The sequence below is a fragment of the Saccoglossus kowalevskii genome, chromosome 10 (genome assembly GCF_978046115.1).
Source record: "Saccoglossus kowalevskii chromosome 10, keSacKowa6.1, whole genome shotgun sequence".
Taxonomy (NCBI): Eukaryota; Metazoa; Hemichordata; class Enteropneusta; family Harrimaniidae; genus Saccoglossus; species Saccoglossus kowalevskii.
In genome coordinates, this window is record NC_140650.1 from 24,940,980 (window position 1) to 24,962,520 (window position 21,541).

Here is a 21,541-nt window from a genome sequence, read left to right on the forward strand (position 1 = left end):
TGCATTTGCATAGCAAACACGTGTATTTGTGTCCATAAATATCTCCTGTCGTACACCTTGCCAGACGTCATCTTTGTTATGCAATGTACCAAGCTTGCGCGAGATCCAGTGACTACCGCGTTTTTGTGGTCCGGGTGATTAGCACAACTCTCTAAATTAAAATGACGGCGATAACTACAATTGTCTTCAGCCAGTGTATTTTTTTGGCTACTGCTCTGTAAGTTCTGAGATTACATTGACTGCTTTTTATTATTATACAAGGTTCTATAAGAATATATTTTCCTTTAACAGGTTGAAATATTATTTTTGAACATGTAAAAACGATATTGTGACAGCTATTGCCGCTCTAAGACACGTACATGTATGCTCCGTTCAGAGTTACCCAAACGCACACACTTCGTGGGTACCCCAGGAAATTCAGTTTTGCAGCACTCGGCCTGACTTCCCGTCTATTGATAACTGCACCTAAATAAATACATCAGCGTTTCAGTAAAGTTACTAGTACGGCTTATACTTGTGTTCAAATGTTGATTGATCATGCTTGAACAAACATTGATTTGACTTTGTTATTGGGCATCGATTGAAAGTGCATCAAATGATTGCTGGTTTATGTAATGCATGTTGACTTAATGGGTCTTCAAATTAACACAGTCACATCCATCAAGCCTTTATGGCCTTTTTAAGCTAAGGGTAATTTTTATCCCACTAGTGTAGCTATTACTAGCAGATGTGCCCACATACCTAGTATCCAAATACATAATCAAATATCGAGTATCGAGACAGACACACAAATTATCTAGTGTCCAGAGACCATCTAATACTCTGTATACAGGCAGAAAAACCAGTATCCATACATAAAATCCTATATTTAGTATAGAGACAGAAAATCCAGTATTCAAAACAGAGAATTGCAATTGAATATCCATTATTGACATATCCAGACAGGAAATAAAATTATCAGTGGAGATTGGTGACTGGCACATAAATTGATTAGATACTTACGCAGAAACCCACTTTTATATACGAGAGCCTTAAATTTATTTTGATGACTCGTGCACCTGAATGTACTTATATTTGTGTGTGTGTGTTTTTCTAACATCATTCTTTACCCCAAGCTGTGTGCTAACAATTGTGAAGCGCTAAAAACAACAAACTTGTAATTGAGTTACAATTAGCACTTCACAGTGCACTTGACACAGAAATATGTACAGATGTTGCCAAGCAATTAAATTTCACAGTTGGATGCAGCGTTTTATACTTGAATAGAATTCATCAATTGCCACTTGAACCATATATATACATGCCTTAGGTTTCCCTTCACAGTAATCAAATTAGACTTTCTTGTTAAACTACCATCTATGTATTGACGGACTATTCGCCACTTAGTCATTACTAACACCATAAATAAGTGACAATCTACAGACATCTGAATTGAAAGCCAATATTGGCATTTACCATGTTTGGAATCTTCGTGGACATATGCAAATTCGACATTCATAAAAAAAACATCTGTGTTTGCCTTCGTGAATACACGTCAAGAAGGAACGAATGAGTTTATTCCATATGTATGAATGTCTGAAATTTTTATTTTCGATTATTTTGCAATTTATATTCAGGCAAGGACCATTAGAATTGCTCATTTGGGTGAACACATCTAATGATTTAGGGGATTGTGTAAAAACAAACTTTGTGATTCTATAAAAATCAGCATTGTCCGAATTAGATGTAGTTATGAAGTTGTAAGTTATTTTCTACAGAAAACTGATGTGATTTATTACAACAATAATGATTCCCCCATATCGTCATATTGGATTCTCGTCATCCAATATAGCGCTGTCGGGGTTTACATTATTGTTTAAATAATACAAAATACTTACTGGTGAGTCATTGGTTACTGATTTTAGTGTGATTTATTACATCTGATAATAGCAACACGATTCCACCAACAAAGATAAAGTACATGATTCACACTTTGCCTTTGACTTTGTTTATATGGTTAAACCCTTGTTGATAGCAAATGATTGCAATGACGCTTTAGTTCATGTAGGTGCCCCGCAGTTTATTTTTGGATGCATCCACGTTCTGTGGGTGGTAACCATTGTTACCTGGTCAATAGTGCCATGACTCTGAAGCCGTTAACTAAATTGATATTTTGATCACTTCCACTTGGCTGTTATGACAAGAATATTGTTAAATAGGTCACTTTGACTGATGGAATGTTGCTAAGGTAGGAAGACCTATTCACGTAGGTAGCACATATAACATGTCTGCACAAACCAGTCGTTTATGAATCCATTAAACAACTCAACAGTAACACATGATACTCAACCACCGAGAGATACCTGGATGTTTTGATTTAAAGTCTGTATAAAGTCATGGCTTACATGAGTTGCGAGGTAAAAATGCAGTTCCGAAACGAGATCTCAAGCGTGCATGCATAAATTCGTTCAAACATGACATCCAACATTCAACTGTTAACATTGTGACTATAACAAAAGTATAATCATCTTATCATTAATTAATACTTTGCAGCAAACTTTAAAAAAAGGGAAACTTTATTTTAAAAGTAACTTATACAATTCACTCGTACATCATATTGTAAAATGCTGTCACCGGTATCCCCAGGGCAAAAAACTAAATTTCATTGTACACTGAACAAAATTAACTGTCATACTTTGTGAATTACCTGGTTTTCCAAATCGCTATGCAGATGCAATAATCTATTATGTAGACTCATTTTACAGATATTATTCAATCATAATTTCGCACCAGCAGCATTGTGACAGCTACAACAATTGATGAATATGATTGAATGTGTTGTTTGTACACGAATGATAGCATGTTGAAATGTGCTACAATGACTCCTAGAATTTCCCTTGTGGTTAATTTGAATGGACCAGTAATGTATATTACTTGACTTAAATGCAATAACAGTATGCGCTTCCCATTTCCATTCCCAAGCTGTATCAATTGGAGATAACAGCTGCCAGTCTACAAAGAAAGCATCTTGACAATTCAATTCTATATTGTTAGCAGATACAGAAATTGTAATGCAATCATTGAGTCATTTTGACATACTCTAGGTTAATTATCTCCGGGCGCCACATGCTCCCAATGTCGCTGCACACAACCTATTGCTGTCGCCGATAGACGCAAGAAAAAAAACCTACTTGTTCTACTAGAATGTATCGATTTTAATGTATTACCTTGTAAGACGCATCATCAAATTCCACATATCTGATAACGCGATTTTTTTATTTAAAATTTGACATGACATCTAGGATATGAAGAAAATGTACACATCTGCAAAAGTATGCTTACTAATTGTTGTACCGCTGAGACTGTTATGCCATTAAGTTTTATAACCGGCATTAACGTAATTACATTGCAAGTATATTCATTTCATGGTCAGTGTGCGACTTAATTTATGTTAATTTTAGAATTGACTAAATTAATTGAGTTTGCTAATGAAACAAATTAGTGTGTTAATAATTATTCAAAGTAGTTTTCTCTTAGTTACCGTATATTACATGTTGCAGCGCAAACCTAACTAGTCGACCACAATTACTCGTTTGAACGTCGCATTGACGTGTTTTAAAGTCATATACATGCGTTCGCACGAAATACGGATGTCTTCCTTATTTGCAAAATGATTTCGTCTCATAAAAGTGAATAAAGTCATAACAAATAATAGAAAGATATTCCATACGAAGTTTCTTGGTGTGCCACGTTCTTTTGCGTAAACGTTTGTGTGCAACTGCAATATTTTGGTGTAGTTATTGTAACCATTTTTTAAACCATGATGCATCAAATATGTTCACACATTACTAGTTTAGACACTACTGTTCATATACTGTGACGTAGACTAGTTCTTTGAAAATCGACGAATGAATTGCGACGATCGTATTGTTCGTTTACTTGCATTGAGTCACAAAAAAATGTTTTTTCAATTGTCAATTTCTAATTTCTGTCCTACTATTTAATTAGCAATGTTATTTAATGTTAATGTTGTTTTGAAATTCGCCAATCAAAAACGTAGTTATAGTATAAGCCTAATACCCAGAATTTATTCATTTTGCAATAAATTGTATTCCGGGGCAATATAAGGATATTGACTTCAAAAAGTTGGGGGTCACGAGTTTTTTTATTCATTGTATTTTAGTGGATAATTGTAATTTTGTGAGTAGTATAACGCTTTTACCATATGTTCCTATTATGCCATGTATTAAATTGTAGGCTGGTTTCATAGGCTGAAAAAAATATTTTAATGACGGTGTACTTTTTGTTGTTTTTTGGCGTGGGGATTTGTACGTGGGTGTGAACCTTCGAATTCCAAGAAACTATATATATAAGGAATTACCGCAGTTGTCTGTCCTCTAGCATAGTTGATATGACGCAGCAATAGTCGTAATCTCGCCTCAGAACTCAAATAATCACGAATGAACGAACCTCAACGATCCTCTTTGCTGGCTGTTATTCATTCCTAATCAAAATTATGGCTGCAGACAGGAACGATGTGTAACTCGATCGTATAGACCTCCGAATACTTGTTCTGGTATTCTGATAATAACCTCATTTTATCATTAATATAGGATTATGTATTATATTTAGCAGTAGTCTAATGTGTTTTCATAATTGGATTGTTAAGATTTTGGAATTTCATTAATACATTGAATAGATAATGCGGGAAAGAGGGAAAAAACAACAAATAATTTAATTTTGAACTTGAATTACTATTTTTTTAGTTTATGTTGAAATTTTACTGAAGAATATGACTTTGAGATATTTTTACTTCATCAAAATTGATCATCAAATTTGTATAGCACATTGTTGAGTGTGAAAATACCGTAAAAAATAGTTTCACTACGACGCTATGACTTTTGTTTGTCCAGTATTTACGTTCGATTTCACGCGGGATCTCGCAACTAATTTAGTGCATTGACATAAAGATCAATGTCTAGTACATTGATCTTTATCTTTATGTACATTAGTTTGAAACACCTTAGTAGTGTCACCGCGTTCCGTTCGATATGGGTTCCATACACGCCAATCTGATTAAAATAAGATCCTGGTTTTTTTGTATATATATTTTATTTTGATCTAGTATATATTTATTGTAGTTTTGGTAATTGTGAAAGTCAACAAGAATCAAATCTCGCGAAAGTAACAGCCAATCACAGCCCTCCTTTTATACAGACTGTCGGTTGCACTTTTCATACTTTTTTACGGACAATCTTCCTGCACATTATAATTTGCCCACTTGAATAAACAATTAATAGAAAATTACTATTATATGTTTTATTCACAGAAGAGATTCCACAGCATTTTACAATTTTTGTCATTACATTGAATATTTTTTTTTCATTTTCAACAAATGCGTACACTTCCTGATGCATCTTTGTCAGCCAACGTCGCTGCCAAGGTTCGTTTATATCGTCATCACTTCAAATTTATACCAAACACTGAGCATAATTATCTAGAATGGAACGAAAAATAAGTAAATCATGATGATTAGAACACTGTAAACAACTATAGTAAACAATGCAAACTGATTTTATATTGTATAACGGTCACTGGTACCGGCACAAGGCATAGACGCAGGATATTGGAGCAAACAATATTTCCTCATCAATTGCGATGTTTTCCAAATAAAAAATATTTTATTCCAGTTCAAATCAACTCAATTACTTTAATAAATGTACAAAGTGTTGATACATTGATACATGATACAATTTTGGTCCGATCGTCAACAAAACATCACCGGTCTGGAAAAAGATACCGGTGTTCGGTCGAACCGATGGAAAAAAAATCGTCACTCCGGAATAACTACGCAAAATAACGACCTAAACTGGAACCATTCAATCCACAATATAAACATGAAAATAAAAGATGACTTTCGTTGCATTTGACACTAATAAACTCACCGTTTGCATCGGTATAATCCGCCATTTTATTTGAGTGTGTTTGTGACCTAACTCTGACCGCTGACGTCATCAGGTGCGCTATATACAGAGGTCTGTGATTCGTTGACTAAAATCGTCGATAGTGGGTCTCGTTGAAATCTCGTTACATAGGCAGAGGCTCAGATGTATGTAGGGCGGAATTTAAAAAAAAATACAAATCAAAGTGAAATAATTAAATAAAAAGGTATTAATAACAAAAGTAATAAAAAATAACATAAAAATACGTTTATAGCCAAAATAATTGAAGCCCGTACACATTAGATTTTAGTCAGATTGCATACACATATACAATGGTGTGAAATAAACGATTTGAATGCGCGTTGCACGACGACCGTGTCGCTCTAAAAATACGCGATAGGTCAGCCAAACCGTTTGAATTGTGGATAATTTTGGGCAACATCTAACGTTCTTTTTTTTAAATCTAAAGATTGTTTAGTTTTGCTTAAACCTGTATTTACCCACGAATAAGTGTAATGTTCTCTACTGTATATTAAAATTGATTACAAGGTGTTTACGTAAAGCTACAAGCCAATGCCTTATACGCTGTACGATTCGACATAACATGCCATAGCTATTGCTTTTGTGGGATTCCCTGGTCGACACTTATCAAGATGTCGATAGTCGTCAACAGCGGACACCATATCTTTCACAATCGGTCAGGTCTATCAGCCATATCCCACGCTAAATAGACCCGTGTACAAACATATGTTTGCACTGTGCCATGGAAACGGCGTGCCTCTTTCATCAAACTAAAATGAATGACTAATTAGGGAGGGGTAAGATTTCATGCCAGCATTGAATGTGAGTACTGTCGTCATTTTATATTGGTAATATAACACCTCCAAATATTGCTTTGTGTTCATTTATTGTTGAATGGAGATTTATTAAAACTTTCGTCAATATGACAAATGTATAAAGCTTTATAGGATGGTTCGGAACACTGTGAAGCCATTATTAAGTATTGAGCTGATCGTAAAATACATTTTGAATGGTTCTCATCGTAGACTGTTTTGATTGGCTCTTGCTGCTGCAAATTGAACCCAACCCATAATCAACATTTGAACAAAATGTATTTTTGTTGCACATATAAATGATCTTAATTTGGAGATGGGATTAATGGCTTTTGTAAAAATTGCAATTAGCTTTATTTTCTATTCGACTAACCCAATTAGACAATCCGTTAAGTGAGCTTATAAATGTAAGCACCGTGCTACCGATAAACGGTTACCGTAACTAAATCTTGTCACCTGGTGAATGTGCAATGTCCATTAGTAACGACTAATTTAAGTAAGTACATGCAATTTAGAAGTTCAAACGACTTTCGGGGTTAATGAAAGTCGTGACGTCGACGTCGTCGTGACCTTCAGGAAAATATTGCAAAACGTGACAGGTAGCTAGTAAGATTGCTGGGCTACATGTTGGACATAAACTTTATCCCATATACATACACAATGTTACTCGTGCTAACTATCTATACAATTTCTGCAACAGTGTACTTTTTTAATTAATTTGTAATAATGTATTGACAAGCAAGACGACTACGATTATTGACCATTAGTTGAATTGAAAAGTGAAAGACACGGTGTTCCATTTCATTATCCATACATACAGTCCAATTTGCTATTGATGTTCTGTACTCCGTCTAGTTGGCATTCTTACAGACACACTACCGACTGGCGGTATGAATCATCATAATGTGCAATGTATACAGTATTTAACACAGTATGTCAGTCAAAAATGTAATCTACTTGGTAATGCGATTAAACTTGGATTTCATCTCGCTGGCAGTCACCTGCAAAGGAAATATGCGCATGCATCAAGATCAAGATGGTGGCAGCGATTTTAATGCTAACAATTCATCCGCATTGATCATTTCTGACATGCCATGTATGTACGTGCATGCATGGATCATTAAAATTTGGTACGTATATTAATTATAATGGTTTCTTGATGCATCTTTTTCCATAGATGTTTTTAAAAAAATGACTGTCGATCATTTTGTGTTAACGAATGCTGTTTCAGTGCCATATCCGAACGGACATGCCTGGACAAACTTATTCACATAAAATATACATATCTTACAAATATTGTCAGATGTGTATGCACACGCTCAAAATCAAATGAGCATATTTCATGCAAATTTGGTACGTACATTGAGCATGGCGGGATGTTGAATTTAAATTGTTGACTAACAGCAATTTTGTTTTAAAGAATACTGTTCCCCTTTCTTATCAATATTATGCCTTCACCAATCATAATCACAAATACAAAAACATAAACTGGCTCCTTTTTGCACAATGACTGTCTTTTTGAATGACTTTTATCTGTCGACATAACACCATGAAAGAGTCCACCCTATTCTTTCAGATGTCCGTTGTTTAGCTCATAAAAGATCGTTTTTAAAAACGTACCCAATGTTGGCTGTCATATATTTGTTTATGTTATATCGAACGCCGAGACGAAGGACCACAGTTATTATAAAAATTATGTCTCCTCTTATTCAACAAAATGACAAAAAAACAAAATGAAAAAATAATATGCACGTATACAGTTACTGTACTCGTAACTGTCTTAATAAATGAATTGATTTTGAAGATTTCCCAAATCGCTTCCTCAAATCCAACTGTGCCAACTCTATTTTTTCATTTGAGTATGAATCTGAATTATATTTGTGAGAAATTACATTAAATTTATGTACACATTTTACAGGAGAAATCCCCCGGGGATTAGAAGAAGATCCGATCAATAACCTTGACTGCATCGCACAGGAGTTATTTGGGAAAATAAAAAAGGTAAACGAGCACAAGACTAAATCATCACAAATTCCACATGCTGAGTGTACATTGGCCATAGCTGGGCCAGCCATTAAGGAAGATAAAGCAGCAATTTGTGGCTGTACATCACTACCAGTTGTCAGCTCATCTCAATATGGCAGTCAAGAGGCTATTCCTTCAGGTGTAAACGATGGAGATTTGTTGCTGACAAGTGCCGTGGACAGTATGACAGCTAAAGTTGAACACATGATCAATAACAAACCTGTCAAGATAAAAGGCGATATTGAAAGTATTCCAGAAGACCAAATTGTCAAAAACAGGCTGAGTTGTGAGGTGCTCAGGGGATTACCCAGATTTAAGGATTACGAACCCGGAAGCCCTAATAAGGTACAGTTAGTCATTTTAATGATTGTGTGAGTTATCTTTCGCCGTGGAAGTTCATAACGGCACTGATTGTAATATGATAACAAGCTTGACATAAGCATTTGTTAGAATACACAACCGTCACTAATGTTGATTAATAACATAGAATGAATTCGAACAGACCAGTTATTGGTATTTCCAGAAGAGTGAAATATCCATTCACCTATTAAGTGAACCACCGCAGTTATCTGAGCCGGTAAATGTGCATTCGGGTCACTTGAAAATACACCCAATAATAATAATGTCACAAGTAACTCATTTTGTTAGTGTATATCATTCAAATATCAATCTTTTTATTATGTGTCATTCTAAATCAAATTTTACACTTATTATCAAGCGAGAAATTAGTTGGTATAGTTACCTGCACAGACACTATGAATTACCTAGAATGCTACATTTTGGCTTGATGTGTGTGTTTGCTTGCTGTGGCAAGTCGCATTGCCGTGGTCGTATGAGTTTTGACTTGCTTGTTTGTTTCTATTTTTGTATCAAGTGTGTAATTTGTATTTATGCTCATGCAAAGCATTTGAAGAATCAAGGATAAGAAACAAACCTTTGGACGAAAAGTAGCTTATTAAACCAATATCTGTAGTATGTCCTTCGGGTTGTTGTACAGGAAATACACGCAGAAACTGCTTCGCCTCCTCATTAATGCCAGTATTGTGCCTCATTGCATATATATTATATTATATGCTTTATTCGTTCAGGTAAACAAATCAATCACCATCAAATTGAATACATTCTTCAAATATATATGTATATTTGTGAATTAAACTCTTTTAACCAAATTAATCATAAATAGGGATTTAATCCCCCCCCCCCAATAATTGAACCTATTTATATCAGGTGCAGTGGCCGGTTACAATTCCATTCTACTTTCCAAAAGTTACAGTTGATGCGCCTTTTTGTAAATAGCATAATTGATTATTGGAAATTAGGTTTCTACTGATATTATAGTTTAAGTTGTTGAACTGAAATGTCAACTGTACATCAAACTGAACTATCGGATATAACGATATCCTATTGTATGGCAACATATTTTGTAGGAGCCAAACATTTCTATAATATAATAAGATAACATATATGTTTCACTATTTGTATATTAGTTTCAGAAATCAAGAAATTGAGACATTAAAAATTACCCAACAGTTGAAGCATGTTAGCCAGCAAATTTCAATATAATTTGTATCATTATTAATTTATTGGCTAAATGAAGGTTTGAATGGCCGATTTGCATCTAAATATATTGCATACATTAACAAATATAGTATTCTAAACACATGTCAATAGATAATTTCGGAAATTGTACACATAGTTAGGTTTCTGGAACATTACGCCATTCTAGCCAATGAAACATACGAGTAAAACAAATTGTGAAACAAGAATCGGGGTTTATTATGTCTTCCAATGCTCATAGCAGAAAACTTCATATGGGGACTATAACAATTATTCTATTGCATTAGTGGTCATTTGCTTTAGCCGGCGCCTCAGGCCATAGCAAACTGATATACATTTGTTATTACCTAATAAATTATTCAATGAAAAAACTAAATTTTTGATGACGTGAAATTGGTTTATTAGTTCCAAGAGATTATTCTTATTAGAGTGAATATCGTTGTGCAAAGTTATACAATTTTTAAATACACCTTAATTCCGGTATGTCTTAACTAATGGCTGTCAGACTTGTATATGTTTTCATTGTGCGGATTCCTAAAGACGTCTGCATCCGTCTTGCAACTAAGCTTCTAATTCTTATTGGTCATTAGTGTGCTGTTTGATATGAATTCGTTGTTTTTTTCATATGTAGACGAGAACAAAATGTAACGGCATCAAATGCTCAAGGGAAGCAATTATCTGAATGCTGAAAACATCCACAACATGTCCATGTTAGCCTTTGAAGTAGTCAACACTAGTTAGCTCAAATTTGCTCAGACAAAATACCCGGAAATGCGTGGTATACTTGGCAATTGTAATAACAGCACTGTCTGCAGCGTAGTACATTGAATGCATCAAGAATAATAGACACCTATTATCAAAGCATTTATTTTCAAACTGCCACTTAATGTCGCAATAACCATCACTAAATGATGCACTCTCGTGTCACATCACTGCAATTATTTCTTGAAGTATGAGGCGCTTTCAAGGTGAAATAATGTCATTGTTACGCGTGTTGCCTTGATGTACGTGATGTACGTGCACGGAAACAGATGTTGAGTCAATATTTGTCTCTTGTAACTCTCGGTGATTTATTAAACTGTTTGGGTTCCAATATATATTATCAATTATTAATAATGTTATAATGAACCAACTAGAGCAATTACTAATGGACCTTAGCATTCGTATTAATGTGAATTGACCAATCGTCGCACGATACTACATTTTGGTTAACCTCGGAATAGAAGATATTGTGGGAATCAGTGACGTTATCGGAAGAAGGTGAAATACGCAATACACATTCTACGATGATTTAGAACACAAACTGACCTGAATCACAGTATTTTTTGACAGTTGTTTCTCACCTGCGCCGGTATATTTTTTTTAAAAAATGTACATTTGTTATTATTGGGGTCACTATATTTGTCTGCAGATTTGGGTTAGGAAGAAGTATATGTCGTCACAACATTCGATTTGTCTTCCTTGTAATCACTTAACTTGTGTTTAAGGTAGAGATGCAGTTTACCTGACAGGTATTTTAATTAGTTAATTAGGAAACCAAGACGACCTCCCTTGCCCACAAAACTATTTATTTTCGGAAAGCATATTGTATGATTTTTTAAAATTTTGTTAGTATTTTTTTTCATGAACACTGTAGTTTGAAATATGCATAAAAATATGCTTTTTTGGTCAAAAGTGATTTAAAAAAAATAGCTTCTAAACCATGCTTCTGTTTCCTGTGAAAATTGATTTATGGGTACATTTGTTTACTATGAAGAAAGTGCCGTCTTCAAAACTGTCTACCAGTTGTCAATTTTGCAGGGCAGCACCGCACCCGAACCCGGAAATCGAAGGCAAATCGGGATGGTCTCGTCTCGTCACGTAATTTCTTACCTTGTTCTTGACCGCAGTACGCTTGGCTATGAACTTCCACATACCCACGCTTCTGGGAATAGTGCATCGTGGGCAATACTTTATTGATTGAGGTGAAACAAACATGGTTGCCGTAATGCCTGTTCGACTACATCGCTCGTGTTTCTCTTTCTGTCTTAGAGTTCTCTGTTTTCTTTGATTTTGTTTATTTCAATTAAACAGCGATTTGGCTGTGACCATGCATTTAGTCATTGTCGACTGTTTTTCTCGAATTGGTTGATTGTCATAGCAACATACGCTAAGTACAATTAAACGACTAGTCCGGAGTTGAACAGTAGTCATTTCTAACATGATTATTTAAGTTAGTTTAATTCCTTCAGTTAAAAATTGAGTTTCCAAAATAAATAAATAATACGTACCCTCATGTCTACTTCAAGTTTTCATTAAAACAAAGTCAAAGTCTTTGAATTTGCTTTTCTGTCTGTTCGCCAATCCATTGCTCCAAAACACACCTTTAAAACTCTTATTTTCCCAGCATCGAGATGGCTCTGCCAACTCTTGTTTCACCATGTTTCTTTCTGATTATTTATGTACAGCCTTGCTAAATCTTGCTAAGCATTCAAAAGAGAGAATGTTTGCACCTGTTATCTATATTTTCAAATCGTTTTTTGAGTATGTTCCACTGTTCACAATTCTGCAAAATTTTAACAGTCTATAGCCAAGAATGTTTGGATAATAAAAAGCAAAAAACAAAATTTCACTTCCAAGTGCCCACAAACCTGCATCTCTACCTTAAATAAGATACCTTGAACAACTTTGAATTGCAGTGTAATCAAGCTCAACAAAATTGTCTAAGATTATTCGATTGATGTAATGGGCCAGTATATTTGCAATATAAAAAAGTGTTGTGAATATCTTAAATGTAACGTTCTAATGTGTACCATAAATAACTTTTATATCATACATATTATAACCATGACACATGGAGCTCGATTTGCTTGCTATGTTACTGACATTTGATACCTGACATCTATTATTTTTGTCCATGCACTTTGCAGTTGTTTGTTGTTTTGTACTTGTAGGGTGTTGTATTTGTATTGTGAAATTATCAATTGGGTATCGATATCGATTCGCTTTGAAGTTATTTCCACTTTTTTTTATTTTATGTCTTTAGGCCCTTATATATGTCTGCCACTAATTGACCATGATTATGATTATTCTCAGTCTAACCATGTGATTATCCAACATGTTATTACGAGTTTTGAAAGACCACTCCGTCTCATCAGAAGGACATGTGCTCTATAGCGTACGAGGTACACGTCAAACAAAATATGTCATTGATGCGTCTGTTCGCTACTTGCGGGGCTCGACGTTTGTTTTGTAAATCGGCGCACAAAAATACAATTATAAACATTTTTCTTGTTTTGTTTCGTACCAAAACAGTGTATCTTGACGTCAACGCAAGTTGGGGTTTTCCCTTGCGAATATATTTTAATGATGTTATTAATGTTACGCTTGGGCATTTAGCACCGGATATAATATCTCTCTGTGGCAAACAAGCATATTTGGGTAGATAATCTAATATGGTAATGTTCCCCTTGAGAGGTCTTATATCCGCTACCAAAATCCCTCACCTGCTGTTGATCACATCTAATTGTGTTCATCAGCTGTTTGTTCGTCATTTTTGCTTTGTATTTTGTGACGTGCGTTTATGCAAACTAGATTGATATTTTTTTACTACGTATGGTGTTACGTCATTGCACTATACATTATGTCATTGTTTTTATCTTTTTCAACCCTTGCATTCATTTCATGGTTGAAAATGTTGTTATGAATATTACAGTCATTAATTTGGTACAGCTAACATTAAGGTTTACGAGTAAAATGTGCTGGTGTTTGAATCGGGGGTGATAGTCCGTCTGTCTGTTGTGCCATCTGTGAATGCTCAGATTAAAAGTTGTTATTTCTGAATAAATATTTAAAAGTCTTTAAATGGAACATGAACCGCAATGAATAGTTATGCGTGCCGGAACCTGATTTTTTTTTAAATCTGACAAACCATGACATGCAACGAAGTTCGGATATACCATGTTTAAAGTTAAAGATGCAGTAGAAACGAATATAAATTAGGAAAAAAGGGTCGAAATGCATAAACAAAAACACGATAGGCAGGTGTGCCTCGCAAACAGATCCTTAAGGTGAATGCTCCACATCGAATTGTGATTAATTAAAAATGACACATCAGTCGATAAATTTCGCGTGCGATTCGGTGCACGTGACGACGGCCCAATATCTTGAGCACCTTTACCTACATAAATGCTTATATGTTTGCCAAAAACTTCTGACTCGTATAGCGTGCGTATACCGTAATTATGCATTTGGCGTATGGCACGTACTTCTTCATACGTCAAAGGCTACAATTAAAATATATCAGATAATGCAAATTAATTACAATATAATTGTGCTTACTGTAATATTTTTTTTTATTTCTTTTTTTTTTCTATTTTGAAAATGAACAAATTCTATTGAATGTATCATGATGTAGTAACATATATCTCATCGATTGTAAATTGATAAATATTGCTTAACTCCGTGCAATCAATATATTGGTTGAATTCGCTTACATAACGCTTGACATTCCCCACTGTAAGCTCAAATGTAGTTATTTTTTTTTTAAATCAGGTATTAAAATAGTGGCTCAACATGTATAATCTTTCCGGATTAAGCATCTACCCACTGTATTTACCCTAGATATATATATATATATACCCTATATACAAATGTCATATGTAATTAATAACGTGTTCTACCTTAGGCTAAGATGAGTAGTCTTCTTCAAGCTTCTTAAATGAAAATCACAGTGAAATTAACGTGATGCCCGATGGCGGGTGTTACGGTTTACATGTAGCAAAACACATATGCTTGATAGTAACCCCATCTCTGTCAAATTGAGTGATTTTTTAATAATTAAATTATTATTATATTTGTGATATCATATTTCCAGCAAGTCTTCAGATATTATGTTACTTTGATACACACAAATGTACTGAATGTGAGTACGGAATCGGCTTAATGACTATGTTTTTTTCAGTAAGGAGTTGCTTATGCATAATCACTGTTAATGCCACACAAGGTTGGTTGAACCCATAAATAAAACTATATGGTCATAAAATTACCAACAATTACCAAAACGCAAACAAGTATACAGTAAATTATTAACTGAACAATTAGTGTGATCCCACAACAATTGCTATTTTAAATGTTGATTTTCAAATCTGTTTCTAGAAAGCTTATGCACAACATACCTCGTATAGCAAAATGTATGCCCCAATTAGGCTCGGGGCAGTTATGTTATAGCTGTATTATACAGTGTAGTAGTATATCCATTTGAGTCGAATTCATTGTAAAGATTAGCTGTAAGTTAATGCCATGTGCGAAAAATATACTAGTGAATATTAGTTCCCGTCTGAAACGGGAATTCGTTTTTCTAGTTTGTGTCCGTCCGATGAAATGTTTTGGACATGTCCAGTCCGTTTTTGTTCACGTCCTATTGGCATACATATGTGCGTTAATTTGCTTAACGTTCCGTCGATTTTTGACCGACTGACTGCCATTTGTGAAGCCAAAACACAATAAATTTGCCCATGTAATCATTAAGCATGCCTTGGCCATTTTTGTTTGGTGTTGACATCACTCATGCTGGTCATTTTGTTTCCTGTTTTGATTTAGAATGGCCGAGTGGCGGCCATTTTTCGTCGTGTCTTCTATCCGATGCATTTTCACCGATTGTATTTTCACGTTATGATATACATGTTTTTGTACTGTATTTTCTTCCAAAAATTCAAATACAATTTTAACATGTCATCAAACATGTTTTCAAGCATAATTTGCTGTGTTCATTTTATTGAAACTTGGTCTGAACATACAACTTAATAAGTCACCAATGCACGAATTCAAAATGGCGGAATGCATCTGTTCTAGACCATTGTATTCTACATACATTATCGGATCGAAATCAAACTATACAACTACATTATACATCATGTAATTTGTTTCATGTTCTGATTCAAAGTGGCTGACTCATTTCAGCTTCGTTTACTATTTAACTAACGGGGACTCATGTAGTGTCATGACATGACTTCTTTTCAAATTATTCGCCAAAGGTGTATCGTGAGCGACTGTCACCATTAAAATACTCGTGTGGTCAATGACTCAGGTGATTTTAATCAGTATAAAATATGATAAGTTTCATTTGGGCAGATTGTATGGCTACAAATACGGCCTTCATGTCACTATTCACCTAAAACGCACTCGGTCATACTCACTGTATCGTTATTCACATGCCCTCGAGGCGTGTACTGTTACTCATTGTTCATAATGAAACATAAGCCCCCTCAGGATTAGAGCAGGTACTCAATTATCAGGTGGCTTAGACTTCTTTGGGTTCAGCGTTTTGTAACATTGTGTATTTCCCTATTTATATCGAAGGTATGCCTTAAAGTGGTGTTCCATAGTTATAAGTACAGACGTTCAGTTTGGGAAAGCGTAACGAGAACATGTTATTTCTTTTTGATGATCGATCTTTCACAGTACTTCACTACTTCTGTTTTGTATTTTCTTGGTGCTTGAACGTAGCCGGAGTGTTTTTATACGCAAAAGCAAGCATTTTATTCTGTGAAATTGCATTTTAACAAATAAATTCAGTCGATTTGTTATTGAATTAATTTAGTACACTCCTTAATGACCGCATACACTTTGTTCGTTATGTATATTAATTATCACAATTCACTTTTGTATTCGTGATTTTATGTCGTTATAGGTGCTATACGTTAAGAATCTTGCAAGTGGAGTGACTGAGTCTGACCTGGTTGCCTTATTTATCAGGTTCCAGAACACCGAGAGGTCACCTGTCCTATTTCGTCTATTAACTGGTCGAATGAAGGGCCAAGCATTCATTACATTTGACTGTAAGTAACTTTAATATCTAGAATTTAAAGACGGAAATAAGTAAAGCTTATCTTCACCTAGCATTGCAACTCATTATTATAGTTATCTCATACTTTGTTAGCTTTAAATTGAAATAGGCTTGCGAAACGTGAATTGTTTGAATCTCAAAGGCATTTTTAGACAGCACAATAGGTCATATCGTGGTGTTTACCTTGTATTTACTACCTAATTATTGCTCTCCTTGACGCATCATATATTACTACAGGTATAAATTGAGTTTATTTGCCAACAACACTGATGCCGTAATTATACGCTATAACCTTGAGATGTCTGATCCCAGTGAACATCACTCTGTGCTATTGTGTACATCTGAAATACGTCATAGTGTTATACTGAATGCAACGGGAATAGCGTATAGCCATGAAAGTATAATCAATCTCTTTGTGAATGTTACGCACACATGTTGCGGCGATAGCATCCAACTGATCAGGATGTATTCAACCTAACTAATTGTTAACTGTGATAATTATTATAGAGGCAAACCAAATCAAAATACTTTGACTGACAGATCGATTATATTCATTCTGCTAAGTAACAAATGTTTATGGGTTAAAGGTAGATTTGTTTCTCATATTGATTGTTGTTAGTTTGGCTAATCAAAGTTTTTGACGTCATGGCGATTATCCCGTTCTTTACTGAAACCTTATACGAGAAACACGAACATCAGATTCTATTTCAAAGGTTATCAAGAGTGATACATTAAATTTAATTTGTTTAAATGTTATTTAGGTAAATCATGCGAGGTTGTATTCATTTGACATATACTGTGGTCATATACATTCAACTCTAACATAATCGTAACAAAGGTTTCAGGTGAATGAATCATCGATTTATAATTATATGTAGTATATGATAATAGTATCATAAATGTTTCGAAAGTACCAACACGGATATGTCGTTTCTATGCCAACTATTCAGTTGTGTCAGCTGTATTGCTCGTTCAATCATCTCATTGGAACTTCAATTCAAGTAACATACCACGCCAGGATGTACTGTACGTCACGTATATAAGGTCAATATTTGTGCACAGTCAGCTTCATACACGTGATAATAAAATAAATGCGATTAATGCCGATATTTACTTTAATACGCCGTGAAACTAAATAAGAATATACTTGAGAAACGCGTTATCCAGATCCCTACAAATCAGAAATAAAATACCAATCTTCTCAGCCAAATGTTTCGTTTGGGCCAACCGCTATAAAAATTCGGCCGAATTAGCCGTTTTTGTGTGGAAAAATTCCTTGCATACGAACACCTAATTACACTAAGAACATAGAACACTTTCCCGGGGTATTTGAAACCGAAATTGTCATCTAACTGTAAGGCCGTCGCTGATTGGTTTCTCAGTTGGAATGACATTTTTTTGTTCAACCTAATTTGAGCTTGAGAACAATATGCGTAAGTGAGATGTGTGTTATTCTAAACCTCAAGAAAATTGAATTTCTATATATTTTGCATGTCTGCATGTTGTATTTACTAAAGCAACGAGCGCCAATTGCCAATTTGTGAGCACTCACCTTGTTTGTACAAGAGGCGGATATGGGACAAGAGGCACTTGGGACAAAACTGCCAAAGTAGACCGGTATATGTTATCATTTCCATCTCACAGAAAGCCGTTCTCCATAGCCTTATAGCGCCTGCTTCGTGGTTGGGTACATTATGTGCCATAATTTATACTTAATAGAGAGGTCGGCTAAGAGACATTTGATAAATTACCAATAATGTGATTAATTTTTAGGTCATCGGCCTTGAAATTCGCAGGCACACTTGTCATATCAGGGTCAAATTTTGTGTTAATATCATAACACCGTGCATTCTTTTGTAGTATACATGGTCTATATTTAGATTATGTCTGGTTGTTGCAAACAACTATCTAAATGCAAAGTTGTACCACTTAGCTAACAATACAAAAACATTTGTAAAATATTCCTAGTTGGAGGAGTGTCAAAGGTTCAGTATGTTTTAAATTCGTTAATGGTAGGTCATGTCAAGGACATCTTCGTCAGTAGTGAGTTAAAGCGGCACAATCGTCGCACCACCTCCTGTTCGATATGGGTTATATACGATGTATACAAAGGTTGAGAAATACATTATTTGTGTACACGAAATTCGAGCACGCCCTGCGCACTTTAATCGTGACTGGTTGCCTCGGTAACATATTCAATCAATTTTACACAGTAGCACTTTTCTTGAGATTAGAAAGTATTGAGCTCTCAATATAAGGCGCATTATCCTGGCTACAGTAAAATTCCGAATCCTCTTTACATTATTTGTGTAACCAACTTTCAAATACTGAAATGAAATATAGTGTTACTCTCCGGGCTGGTGTCAACACATTGGTGCTCTAAAACTATTTGAGAGAAATACGAAGAGTTAACACTCTCTGCATAGCTGTCAGTTGCAAATAGCACTGAGCTTCATGCTGATCATCTTTCATATAGGTATTGCTCAATGACACCCTACTTACACAGTTCTCAGTCCTAAGGGCGATATACTTGTCTATGTTGTAGTTAGCATGTGTGGAAGCCAATATGCTGTTACAGTATATATTGAAATCAGATATGTTATGCTATATATAATAAATATCTCAAAGACATTTATATTTCTAGTTAATAATAATTCATTTGTTCACCCAAATGCACACTGTCTCAACTTATTGAATTGTATGTTTGAGTACTAGTGACAATAAATGTTTATAAACATGCATAATACTGCTATATATGTGTATTGTTCCGAATCGATTCGCTCATATGTGTTGCAATACGGCGTATAACGTACGACTTACGTGATCCTTGTTCGTGTGCAATACATGTTATGGGGAATAATACACTATAAACGACGGCCTTTGTAAAGGAAGACATGACGATAACATCTCGTATTTATATGTATGTAGATATATTCATCGTCGTTTCTTTTTAGCTAAAACGTTAAATGTTTTGCTCTTATTCATAACCATGTGCGGATCTTGCGTTATTAAATGTGATAAACGATACCATATGTATTTAAATGGAAACATGTTTTGCTGCCGCAATGCATTCAGCTTTTTTTAATCTTCGTCATTGTAACATCTAGACACATTCTTAAGAAAGTGAAGGGATGATCTAAGCACACATCTCATTTTTTTATGCGGTCTCTTAGGTGTTGAATCAGCAGTGAAAGCACTACAGCTTATCAATGGATATCTGCTGAAAGGAAAACCAATTGTTATACAATATGGAAAGAAGCAATGATTTCTTCAGGGATGTCAGAAAAGGAAAATCTGATAAAGAATGCCTGTGGAATCGCCGCCTTGTTTTATACATAACGACACAGTTGCCCTGTGTTACTGTCTACCGTTCTTGGTTGAATATTACTTTTAATCAACGTCTAACTACTATATGCCGCCCACTCGCTAGGATTTACCAAACTTCCAAACCAGTATGTATGCGTGTGAATTCATTACACAGCAAAAGGTATTCAATAATTGATTCTTGTCAACGATAAACGCTCCTTATTGTCGTTTTCTTTGAAAACTAGTACCCAATATATATTTGAACTGTACAACGTTGAATGTCGAAATTCTCAATCATCGGTGAAGTTGCGTATTGTGATATGTAATATATCCATAATTATTTTTCACTTTTAAATTTTTTTACCGCTATTGAATTAAAGGATGGATATTGTGTCAATGCTTCTTTTTTCATGCTACACCATTTTCTAGTGCCATGTTTTCCCGAATGTTCTTAAAGTGTTAGATTTACACCAATGCATTTAGTTCTTGTCAATAAAACCCGAATTGTATTAGAATATTTTTGCTGTTGTAAAGGTTTTATGCTCTTAGCAAAGTTGCCAAATGCACTTAGTATTGATAATCATAAAATTCAGCTTGTGAACGTTATATCGATTATCGATGTTATGGATTGAGTGCGCCCTTTCAGATTAACGTATGTTTAGACGATAAACACCCTTGAGTGAACCCTCACGAATGCATACTGTAATTGATTGTGAGTCAACTTGTATCTGCTCTTGTATCTGTTCAATTATTTGTAGTAATTTTTCGTTTCATCTTCTGTATAACTAAATAAGATAACCCGTAATAAAAAAGTTGGAATGCATCGCTATGGTATCCCTAAATTCGCATTGAAAAATATTGTTTCATGTGTAATGACAAATATAGGATTCGCCCTGGGAATTTGTCTGGTGCAACTAATTTGACGTGATTATCAGGGTGAAGTTCAGTTAGGTAGGTAGGTTTTTTAGGGAGATTCGAACACAAATTTAAATTTAGGAAAGGAAATGACTGTTTAAACACTGTCAGAATCACGGTGTCATGATGCAGATCGAGTGTGTCGTTCTTCATAGATT

The 21,541-nt window shown here is 34.8% G+C and overlaps 1 protein-coding gene across 1 annotated transcript in view; it reads left to right on the forward strand.

Annotated features, from left to right (window-relative positions):
- The window catches only part of LOC102805119 (RNA-binding protein 41-like), an 82,267-nt gene extending 60,976 nt beyond the window's left edge, over positions 1-21,291 (forward strand). Inside the window, exons 6-8 of the mRNA XM_006815405.3 lie at positions 8,673-9,124; positions 17,007-17,154; positions 20,336-21,291. Coding sequence (XP_006815468.1) covers positions 8,673-9,124; positions 17,007-17,154; positions 20,336-20,427 — 692 coding nt within the window. The 3' untranslated portion in view covers positions 20,428-21,291. The remainder of the gene's footprint in view (positions 1-8,672; positions 9,125-17,006; positions 17,155-20,335) is intronic.
- The last annotated feature ends 250 nt before the right edge of the window (positions 21,292-21,541 follow it).